At 28.4% G+C, this 12,827-nt stretch overlaps 1 protein-coding gene across 1 annotated transcript; it reads right to left on the minus strand.

Annotated features, from left to right (window-relative positions):
* Window positions 1-725: 725 nt before the first annotated feature.
* LOC123305136 (endocuticle structural glycoprotein SgAbd-8-like) lies at window positions 726-9,946 on the minus strand. The gene is made up of 3 exons (XM_044886762.1): window positions 9,814-9,946; window positions 1,264-1,426; window positions 726-1,194 (listed from the first exon to the last, which is right to left on the minus strand). Exons 1-3 carry the CDS (start codon window positions 9,820-9,822, stop codon window positions 941-943), a joined length of 426 nt encoding a protein of 141 aa, XP_044742697.1. The 5' UTR covers window positions 9,823-9,946; the 3' UTR covers window positions 726-940.
* Between the last annotated feature and the right edge of the window lie 2,881 nt (window positions 9,947-12,827).

Here is a 12,827-nt window from a genome sequence, read left to right on the forward strand (position 1 = left end):
GCTACCATGTTCTAACATCAAATTGGTTCTAGTTTTCGGGTTTTTTTAATAGCAAATTTTGATCCTAATCGGTAATAGATGAATAACACTTCACTAAGAACTATATTAGTTATCTAAAACATAAAAAATGTTCAAAATCTGTTAATTTGCAATTTAGTTAAATTCATTGTATTGGAAAACATTTTACTTTTATTTTTTTTTATTTTACTGCTAGAGTACGGTGAAAGATAATCCGTATTGTCGGAGTTCATTAAAATATTTACGATTGATTCTTCTTGGCACTGCCTAACTGTCTTCGGTTCTAGCGACATATTTTTCGCTATTTTCGAGAGTTATTATTAAATTACAGAACTACTGAACGGATTTTGATGAAATTTGAAATAGAGAAAGCTTATAACCTGGAGTAACACATAGCTTTTTATCCCGATAGTATATTCCCGTGGGACAATTATTACGGCAATGCGACTATCTGAAGTATATTATAATAGAAAGTCTTTTTATACTCTTATTCTCATAAAAAGCTAGATTCACCCCGAGGTCTTCACTGCGTGTCAAGTAAGTGGTTGTATACAGTGAATGGTCGTCATGTAAAAATATAATTTGTGTGAATATAAAATTTGGTTTCATTGGATTCAAAGACAATACTAAACATAACAATTTTTCATCATTTATTACAAAATGAAATACGATTTATATTACATTAAAATATATACAGCGTTTCAGCTTTTTTTTGGAGAGAGGGAGTATAATTTATCATTTTATTTCAGTGCATATCTAACACATGCTTTTCAAGAATACGTCAATGAAATTTTTAAAAGCCAATCATAAGAATATGTATAATTAAGGTTCGAAGATGAAAGTAATCAACGAAAAGATGAAATTATCATGTCATTTCACAAACAATTGCCTGTTATTTTAAATCTGATGAATACCACTGAACTTATTTTGGTTTCGCAAAGAACGGCTTTGGTGCAGAGCCTTCTGCTTTTTGTGGTTGACTTGCAATATAATCTAATGCACGTTGAATTGCATCGGGAATTGGTGGGGGCTGTGGTAGGTGAGCTCCAGATGGCTGGAATCCACCTTCATTTGCTATATACGTAAGTTCAATGGGTGTACCATCACTTAATTTATAACTAAATTTTCCAGTTACTTCTAGTGTTTCTGCATCTGTTCCTGGATTCTTGAGTATCCCTGAAAAAATTAAGATATTAGGAATTTCCTTCCTTTTATAATGTTAAAAATAAAACGGGCACTAAATACCTGATTCTTCAACAGCTATATCGTTAGCAGTTTCGTATGCAAAACGATAAGACCCATCAGCATTGACACCTTCAGTTTCTGATTTCAGAATTGCAATTGGCTCATCAGCTGGTCGACAAAGAATAGTCGTTATAGTACAAACGAAGAAAATGGACAAAATTATCTGAAACGAAATAAGTAAATGAATTTTAACATGTATTCTTATCGGACTGTATTTCTAAGGTATTTTGGTTATAACATGAAGTCTAAGATCTGAATTAGGATCGACCTTCACCTATCTGCTCACCGAATGAAAGTTACTTTTTTTTGAAATATAAAAGGTTAACCAATATACCTGCAATGAGTTGCCTAGAAAAATGTGTGAGAAAAAGACTACCCTAGTAAAAGTACCATGAGAAAATTTTTTTTTAAATTTTCGCCATGAGTCAAAGGCTTAAAGAATATGAGCAGCTGAATTGTCTGTCTCTTTTCGTTAACTTTTATTGCATATATACAAGTTGATAATCAAAATTACGATCATCTGTTAATATACGGTGGTGATGATTATTTGTGAAATATCAATAAAAATGACGTTCGCAGGTTTTCGAAGTTTTGGTATTCTAATTAAAAGTAGCCTTGACCGTATTTTTTTGGCTTACAGGGATATTTGTTAACATTTTACATTTTACAAAAAAAAAAAAAGAAAAAAATTTTCATCAGCAAACAAATGGTAACACAAATTAAATAGAAATTAAATGTTGACCTCCACTAGATATTTCTAGCTCATTTCAAGATCACCAAAAGAAGCACATTGAATGCTTGATAATTTTTTTGACACTTTAAAAAAAGCTTTTCTGGAGACTTATCTAGTGGTCCAGTTACTTTTTAACATTCAATATAAAGATTTCTTAAGGTTATAAAAATTTATCATAATCACAAACCAATAAATTTCGATATTGTGTAAAATAAATATTGCGTTCGTTAGTCAAAAGCATGAAAATTCATTTGCTTTATTACGGCTAGTAATCTTCCTAAGTAAAAGAAAATATTAGATAAAATTAGCCAAATGAACTAGATAGGTATATTGCCGGGTTAAAATTTCGAATTTACTCAAATAAAATAATTAAAAAATCGAATGACATACAGGGTAAAAATATTTTAGGTTGGTCAAGTCGTGGGAATAATTTTTTTTATTACATATTTCGGCGTGTTAAAACAGATTAATATCTAATATAACAATCTATTCACGTTACCCGTTCTACAGTCAGCCAATACAAAGTTTTTGAATGTAATTTCGTAAACTAGAAAATCACAAATATCATTTTATACTCTATTGCAAATTTCGAAAATGTATGTATGCATCCACAAAAATTGTGTATTTAGTAAAGATATGTTATACTTGCATAATAGTACATGCTTAAAATATATTGATATAATTATATAAATAAACAAATATTAATAGAATAAAACACCTTCGACCCTGCGATGTTTGGTCGTTCTAAGAACATACCAAACTTTTTTTTAAATAATTCATTAAAAATATTTGCAAGAAAATACTTATAAAAGAAACTGAAAACCCGTTGAAATCAATATCTTCATATAAAAGATCATTTTCTACATCAATTCGTCGAGGAGATGCTATCACAAATTTGTTTCAAATCAGTAATTCAAAAAAGTCCTACAATATTTTTTGGGCGGTTCCTAATAGCTATGCAGGCTAAATTTGGCAGCGATACAGCGGTTGCTGTTTTGAATAGTCAAAAATATGATTTGCTGACTTTCGTTACTGACTGTTCGAAAATACTTAAGATCAAATTTTCCTGAAACAAGTTGGATAAATTTTCTTACGATTAAGCAGCGGCAAGCTGTATAACTACCACTTTCATTTCAGTAATTATAAAATTCAGCCGGCTAACACCCACCATTCTTGTACAAAAGACACAGAATTTGAGTCATTGTCTATAAGTCTGAAAGTTTTTATTTTTGTCTTTAATACAGTCTAACAGTATTGAGATAAATCGTCAATTTATTCCCCATAAATTAAAAGCAAAACAATATATAGTAACAAATTAGAAAAACATTCTTTATTACCAACATTCATATAAAAAAAAAACAATTATTTCAATTATTATTGTAAGAAATGTATGAAAAACTTAAATTCGTAAATTATTTTTCTTTATAATATAGAACTGATATCAGATCTAATTAAGAATCGTGATTAAAAATTGTTTTGACTAAAATCAAGTCTTATTTGTGTCAGGTATTCCAAACTCATGGTAACTTCAATCAATGCCAAACTTCTCAGCACTTCACAGACATTGGGTATCTGACATCGCCCAAACAACAATATCATTTATTTGTATACCTTATTAATAATATGTTATAAAAACTAAATATCACGTTTTATTGTTTTTATTAAAGTTATATCTATAATAATAATTATTATTATTATGGTTAGTCATATTTCTTCTTTCAAAAATATTGTGGACTTGCGGTACTATTCTTGAAGCAAAAAAAATACATAGATATTGTTATTCATATTTTTAACATATTTATGATGATCATGTAAATAATATTAATGTTAAATATGTCGTACTTCTATGGATAAATACAGAATGGCTAACGAAAAGTGTGAATAAAACAAGATTTGATGACACTTCACACATAAAAAATTTTCTCAGATACTGAAAAATGACACATTTTTCTTAAAATCGAATATAGCATTTTTAGTTTGTCAAGAGTTTTTATTTCTAAAACTAAGCGTCTAAAGAAAAAATACTCTTTTGCTTAAAACTGATCAAAAATTTTAAAAACATTGATTTTGAAAAAAATTCAAAATTTTGTCCTCGAGGTGAGGGTGACCTCTATTTTATTTGGCGATTTTCTTGTTTACGAACTTGAACTTTCAAATAACAAAACCCTTCTTGATACCAAATTTTATTCAAATCGCTAGACAGGGATATCTATATATGAATTTTAACGATGATCATTTTTGATCTATTAGGAAAGATTTTTGAACATTTGAAGAAACTTTTACAAAATTTCATCATCAGTACAAAAGCAGTAGCGCAATTTCCTTCGTTAATTCGCTAATATGCGAATGAACGTACAAAATTCTAAACACTTATTCTGTTAATAATTTGATCCAACTTTATCAACAGAAGATTCTCGAGTAATGCTCTCAACTTTCTGTGAGGGTGGACAAAAATTTTAACGATTTATTAATTTTAGGTATCAAAAAACTATTTAGAAGAAATTAAACAACAATGTCAATAAACATGCATGCATTAGAAAAATAGTAATTTTTATTTTCTAAATATGTCCTGCCTTTTATAAAGTCAGATAGGTCTGATGTTTTGTTTAATTGATTGTCAAGATGTGAAAATTTATAGAATAATGATTTTCTACCAAACCATGCAATAATGAAACCTTTTTAGAGACCACTCTTTAATTGATTAATTTTGATATATTATTCGCAAATATATTGAAACAGTTGAGTTACATAAAATATTATGTTTGAATAATTATTGTGACTAATTTGATTGGTTATAAATTGAATAGTCTTATAATTTAGTTCCGTGAGAGAAATACATTTTGACAATATACAATATAATTTATAAAACAAATCTACATGCATTACATAATATTATAATATCAGTATATGTACTTTGACTTTAAGGGCATATTTATAGCTGTGATTAAAATCAATAAATATTATTAATGGTAACATAGAATTAATTAACGTCCACTTGTTTGCAATAATTACCAATTGTTATTTTATCAAATAGTTTATTCTTTAAAAACTGCATCAATTTCCAACAATTCGTTTAGGTTCGCTTTTTTGTATCCAAAAGAGAAAAGAAGTGCATTGGAATAAAATTCGGTAAATAATTATTTGTAATACATCTTCTCATTTTAACCGTTGAGCATTCTTTGTTCCTACTTTTTAGACAAAGTAAAGCCGTTTGCTTAGCTTCGAGAAAGATCCTTAATATTTACAGCAAATATTTACAGCTTTGAATTAAAGCAAGAAATTTCTTTAAATTAGTGCAAATATCTTTTGCAGGTTGATACTCATTAAAACTACAGTGGGCATGTTTCAAACTTGCAATTACTCACTGTTAATTAATGGTATCTAAGCTAATTTTAATGTTCAAGTTTCTGGTACTGGTGTCTCATTACTAGAAAGAAAAAAAAATGGAATACTACTGTACGAATTTAATAAAACTAATATGTTCAAATAATGAGTTTAGCATTTATCATTATTAATATTTTGGTTCATTAAATTGACCTTAGCTGTCATCACATAATAACTATCTTTTTAAATATTATCTTCCTAAAATTACCATGATAATTTTTTTTTTTTTGAGAATACTATTTTGTTTGTTTTTCGATGCTGACTTAGAGGAGAATGGGGATACTTAATATTTACAGAAGAATTAGTACACCTGATTTACAGTGAATTAAAATGTCAATATCAATAGTTTCTGTAGTTGGAATACTGACCAGATTTTACTGGCTAAACATACATTTTATTTTTGAAAAAAGGCTTCAAAAATTGATGGAAATGTGGATATAGGTTGAACCCTTCACGAAGTTAATTCAATCTGTTATTATCAACAAATTTACACAATCTGAGGAAGTTAAATTTAGAGAGTTAGGAATGTAAAACAAAAAGGGAGATGAAGTCTCCCATATCTCCCATATCTCCCATATTCAAGAGATTAATATAGACTTCCTTGTTTTTATCAAAATTCTAAATGTCATAATTAATTTGTACAAGCTTCGTTAATTATAACAAGATAAATAATTATAACGTTAAACCGCGGTAAATGCTAGAAACCTTACAAATTGTGACTAATAATAAATCTATCTAAATTCATATTTTATGCTAATTTCAAGTAGTTAAGCTACGAAATTAAAAAAAAAATTGCGTACTTAATATGTTTATTGCCCTTGAAATAACGTCAGGTGCCTTAAAACATGACAATCATATTTCACTTTAATTATACGCTGTACGATATGACAAGTTAAATATCATAACTTTGATTTAAATTAAAAAAAAAAAAATAGAAGGCATTGAATAAGTTGAAATAAAAGATCAATGGCCACGCATTTTGAAAAACGAAAACTAACTGAAGGTCAATTTCAAATCAACCAGTTATCTAAGCAACTTAGAACCATCAGAGTTATTTATCTCGCAAAGGATCTAGCAGAATTCTTATAGGAAATTGCTTTCGGGCTAATTGGTATAAGATAATTTTTTGTTTGCTGATGAAAAGTGTCGATGAACAGTTTACGCGACATTTGAGATAAAAGATCCCATCGTATAAACTATGGGTAATCATTATTTTCACGTATGAATAATATTTGTGCATGTAAAATAAAAATAATGATAAACACAGCTAGCATATATACTTATGTTAAAGTTCGATTCGGGTACCTAATTCATGCAATTAAAAACGGTTGACTAAATTAAAATAAAATAAAAATTATTCAAAATTAATGAAAATCAGTTATTTCTGGAGCCGATATTAATAGCATTAGTCCACCGTTTTTTGATATCTAGTTTTTATTACTAGTTTGAAAATCATAATTCGATTACAATTTTTAATAATAATGAATTAAACATGAATGAACCTAATGAGTTTTGATAATACTTAATTCGGAAACTTAACCGCGAACAAAGAGGGCCTTCTGTACTAGGAAATGATGAGGTAGGCGCTGTCAACAGTTAAGACCTTAAGTGGCTTCTACCAACACTACTAAAAGAATGCTTCTCCAAACTAGTGTGCTTCTTAATCCATTAATACCAGTCCTTAACTAGCTATACGTTTTCTAGGCACAAGGTATAGTTTTTTTTTTTAATCAACTCTACTAATTTTATCTTTGTTTTGTTTGTCAACATTAACTTATTTATTTATTATGTATGTTTGTTTTCTTTGTTTATTAATGTAAATAATAGACTGCTTTTTCGAAACCAAAATGGTTCGAGATTTAATATGTATGTCTACAGGTATATTGGAGTAGTTGCTGTCTTTATTTAAAGCGGATTGCAACGCTAAAACATATTGACAAATAAAGGGAATCCAATTGAATTGAAACTTACATTTTAAAAAAAGTCTTTCCATTTTTTAAGAAAATTTTCATTAGATGTATGTCCTAAATAATACATACATTTGTGGCGAAAAGATAGAAAAACTTAAAAGTTTCTGAGGACACGCCTTTTCATTATTTATTCTACAGTCTTTATATAGAAATGTTATCAAATTAATATAATTAATGATATACTTTCGTTTAAAAACAACCTTTATAAAGTAAAGCAGAATAAATTTCACTAAATATTTATTATATAACGATTCCTAATTATAATTGGAAAAAAATATAAAATCGTGCAATCTTCAACAATCATATCGTACCTAACAGTAAAGAACTATAAAATTTATTACGAATAATTTAATTAGATAAATATTGATTGTCAGTTCAAAAATATAATCTACAAGAGAAAAAATACGCAAAGATTTATTCTGGACTAAAATGGATAACTTTCTTTCCGGGATGAAATTTTGATCAATTATATTGATTGTATTTTTGTATATTTGTTTAATTTATTTCAATTTTATTTTCTTAAATTTAAATTGGTAATAATTTTATGTTTGAATACAAATATGGTAAGTATATTCATACAAATATGGTCGCAATTATTCATTTAAAGTTAACAGTTCTATGTTTTGTGTATTTATAATAATTTATGTTTAAACTTTTAAGTATTTTAAAAGAATAAAAATCTAGTTATTCTTACATCAATCGCTCATATCGATGTGATTGTGATGTTTAAGATCACCATTGCTCATCACACGCTTGCATTTAATTGTTTTATCCACGTTGATATAGCTCGGATTGAAAAATAGGTATTTATACGTGGACAAGTTATTTTACCCACTACGATGCTATAATAAAATTTTTCTTCTGCTTAACATACAAGAATATACAGGGTTGTTCCGCAAGGTTACCACTTACATATAACTACTATTCACTGGCATCAGTGTGTTAATCCAATATATTCAAATACATATGAGTGGACAATCTTACTGAACAACACTGTAGAATGTTTTAAAAGTGCAGTATTTATAGTGAAAAATAGAGAGTTCTCCAAAAAGAGTTCCTCCACTTCTTGGATGAAGGACAGTAGATTTTTTTGCTTTTGGAGTGCTTTTGGGGCGTGCAGCTAGTTAAAAAGTCGTGTTTTTTAAATCATTATTTATTTTAAGATTGAAAGGGCAGAAGTCTAATGTAGCGACATTTATGTGTAAATTATTTTTTATTTAATATGTTACCGTGTACATAGCTGAAGAAGAATATACACTTATTTTTAAAGCAATCATTCAAAGCGTTGCGAATGATATTTTAAACAAGCAGGTAGAAACTGACATCGTATTGTGTTATACTGATTTTAATAAAGTGATAATTTTTCTTCGATGTATTATGCAAATATGAATTTGATTTCCGTATATTCAAGTAATGATAATTCATTGTTCAAATCTACCGATAAGATTCTTCGCAAAGTTGAGTAAGATAAGCTAAACTATACAAGTCAACTTTTAAAATTGACCGACAAGACAAATCTTTAATACAAGATGGTCCATAATTATAAATATAAGCAGTAATTTTCAAAACTTAGAAGTACCTGAAGTACAATTTATAGATTTTCAATAAATTTCAGTTGCCAAAAAATTAAGATATAACGAATGGCTTGTTACTATTTTCTCGGAAAGTCAATCATGGATTACGGAATGAACCTCGAAGGAACCTTTGAACCTTTTCTCAGATTTCCAAGAACAATTATGTAAGGCGACAACGAAGAAGATACAACTGTGAAATGTTTTTTGTTTAAAGTTGCGATCTTGTTTCCATTTTCTAAGGCATTTTGTTGTCCATGACTTCGTCGTTTAACATATAATGCAGACATAGTAAAACGCGTCGAAAAATACGAAAATCGAAAAGATAGATTAGCATAAATTTGAAACTAGAACTACGGTTAAAAACTGAATTTCCCGATGTTTTTACAGGTAAGAAAAACTTATTTTTAGTTTTTTTAAAGACTCGCAATATATTTGGATTAAAAATAATCACATCTTTAATTTTGACTCAAAAAAAACAAACTTTTTCATTTGGACCATCCTGTCCAACAGCCTGCGAGGAAATCATCTTATTATAATTATGCAAAATCAAATTTACAAGCGTTTCTTCTTTTCATTTCTTTAAAACTGCATCGAGATAAGCAATTATATGTTAATTGTTTGTGGTGAAGATATTTTTAGCTCTTTGATCAATTATAGTAACTTTTCAAGCACTACAAGAATTAATAAATACGAATTAAAACTACTTTTAAAATCGAATATTCAATCATTTGTTTCAAGCTATACACAATTGCGCTTGCAAGAAATGAGTATAAATGTAACTGACAAGCTTTTAGAAATGACCCTTAGATTAAATTATAGAAAGCCTGTATTAATTACACTACTTATATTTAGGAACAATTACACAAATATATCAAAAATTTGAACGCACCAATTTCATTTTTAATAACAAATAATCGCACCCACAACAATAATCAATCTAATCACCACATTAACTTAAACTTTTTTTGTCTTCAATTTTATCGTTATTGTAATTGTTATTTAATTACAATCGTGAATTAACTTTAATATAATTACTGAATTTATTTATATGAAAATATAAATATTTAAAGTGAAACCCTCTCCTTAAACTTTTTGACGTTGCCTTACGTATGCTTACATTTTTTATTTTTCTATTTTGTAAATAATGTCCCTATTAGTTATTAGAAAATAAATAAATATTTAACATACTGTCTTTTGTTATTTAAGTGCTTAATGTTTTATGTTATAACTAAAGTAAATAATGAACATCAATATATTGATAAAATAATTACTTCCATATTGTAATTTAATGCTAATGCATTGTAAGATTTAAATCAGTGTTGGATTAATGTTAATCTGTTTGATGATTAAAAATTAAGGATTAAGTAGTAAATCATGATTAACGATTAAAACTGGTTAATTGCAATTATAAATTTTATGATTACTGCAATTAATTACCGTTAATCATTAATCGCCATTAATCAAATACGAGATACATTTAGGTATGCGTTAAAGTGAAATATGAATAAGCCATCTATACTACTATAACATAAGATCCAACTGTACTAACTACTGAAATATGCAATCAACTCTATGCCAATGCCTTTCCATGAGTAATAGTTCGCCAAATACAGTGAGGCATGAAGATACCTGAAAATTTGAAGATCTTACTTATAAAGTATTCCACTTACCCAGTCTCTCAGATATCCAAGTATAAATGAATATCTGTCTCACTTACAGAGGATTACATCATCAGGGTTATTTTCTTCATAAATTGCTTTAAAAATTGTAGGTACTGTTTCCTTTCTTACACCATTCCAACCAACCGAGCCTTTGCTCGGTATAGTCGAAATCTTGTAGCTTTTCTTTAATCATTGGTCCACTTACCGGAACGTTTCTGTTACGAAGTTGCTTGATCAATGTTAGCAAACATTGTTCAAATTCAGGATATTCTGATAAACGTACACGTTTTATTATTTCCTTGTCTTTCAGAACAATATGATTGAATTTTATCTTTATTTTGAATTATTCTACAAAGAGTAGATTTTGGCACATTAAATTCGACACAAACTTCATCCCGTGTCTTTCCACTTTTATAAACGGATATTAACTTCAGTTTTTCACATACTGATAACGATTTGAGCCTTCGTTTCCGAATTTTTTACATAAACATCCATATGATAGTAAAGCAAAACTAAAACTGAAGGTCATTGAAGTTCAAAATTAATTAATGTATATAAAAGTCATTCGCTGTCTCAGTTATAGAGGTAAACTATGGCAATAAAATCGAAAGAACGAATTCCAGATGTAGAGGTTTGCTTCGTCCCACTAACAGAGGTAATTCAGTACCAAAGTGTTGGGATCTCAGCATGAGGTAAATTTATGGACGTTTCTCACTTATCCATGTTCCATTTAACCAAGTTTCACTGGATATTGTGATTATCTTGACCTCAAAAAATGCTTCAGATTCGAGTTTTACCTTAGTTTTTATCACTGTGCATGGGCTAACCTAATTATTTAATTTTTTTTTAAATTTCAAAGTTTTTCGGTTCTAAGTTAGATTAAATAATACATTGCCTAGAAGTGGTTGATTTTATGTTTCACCTCTTTCAAGTAGTTCGGTTAAGATTTTTACTCATATTTCTGCTATAAATTGCGACCCACCTTGATTTCGTAATTATAACAATTTGACCACTGGCCACCAAAGTAGTTAAGTGGCTGCATTTTAAAAATCAACTGTTAATTTCAGTAATCGCGAAAGTTGATAATTAGTATAGCATCATAATCCGTATCTACGATTTGTCTATAAGCTACTACAGACAATTTAACAAAATAGTGTTCGATAAGTTGTCATATTTGCAACAATCCACTAGACACATACATACGCTCCGATTATTGGAAACAACTTGCAATTTTTTGGTAAATGTCCCCGCTACTTCTTTAAACGTTTTCTCAAAACATTCTCGAAAAATTTTATCTTGCTTGAATAGACACAAGTTGATGACAACGGAACGTGCGTTGATCACAAAACATATTTTTTCATTCAATTACTTATGTTGGATTGTTGATAGTTTAGTTGGCAGAATAAGTAGTCTGGGTATACTAAATCCTAAATTTTTCTATTCACGGAAGTTATTTGGTATTTGTTTTGTAAATATATTTTTCGATTGCAATTAAACAAATACTAAATCATATAGTATATTAATAGTCATCCATAGGTAGTTCAAGTAAGTTCAGTAAGCGTGCATACGATATGCTAAATTTATGTTGAAATCTCACCGTAGGAAAGATTTTATTTGCAATATTTATTATTTGTCAAATTACATAAATATATGAATGTAAAATCTTTAACAGAGATGGCTTTAATTATAATTTAATTAAAATAGAAATCAGTTCTACAATAAAATCACATTTTTTTAATTAAAAAAGACAATATCAAAATATAAAATGTAAAATCAAATTTTTTTATTTCTAGGTGTTCCTCTATTAAATTCTAGTAATTACTAATTATGAATTATTGCTTGTAGATTAAGTTGTTGGGCGTGCCCAACATTATATTGCCGTACGAACATACTTATCGTGCAAAATTTACGGTAAGCCTATGTTCGGGAGAGGTGGTGGGGTTTCTATTTTCAATTCCTATTTGAGCACTCTGTATACATAAAGTACATAAAGACAATTCCTGTTGTCATGGGGTCATATACGGAATAATTTGCCCTGTGCGATTAAATGTGGATATACAAGCGGAGCTTGGTGGCTTGCAGAGACATACAGAGATTCGTATACCCTTTATATTAAGGTATATTAAACTTAGTCTCAAGTTTTTAACTCTTAGAAATATTGATACTAAAACAAAAGTTTGGTATAGGTGTTCATAAAATCTGATATTTTTATAAGGTGTACAGGAGGTAAAAAATGACTTCG

This window comes from Chrysoperla carnea, chromosome 1 (genome assembly GCF_905475395.1).
Source record: "Chrysoperla carnea chromosome 1, inChrCarn1.1, whole genome shotgun sequence".
NCBI classification, from domain to species: Eukaryota; Metazoa; Arthropoda; class Insecta; order Neuroptera; family Chrysopidae; genus Chrysoperla; species Chrysoperla carnea.

Coding starts and splice junctions, on each gene's coding strand:
- LOC123305136 (XM_044886762.1), bottom strand. Junction 1,195..1,263: donor TATAGCTGTTGAAGAATCAG/GTATTTAGTGCC, acceptor TAATTTTTTCAG/GGATACTCAAGAATCCAGGA.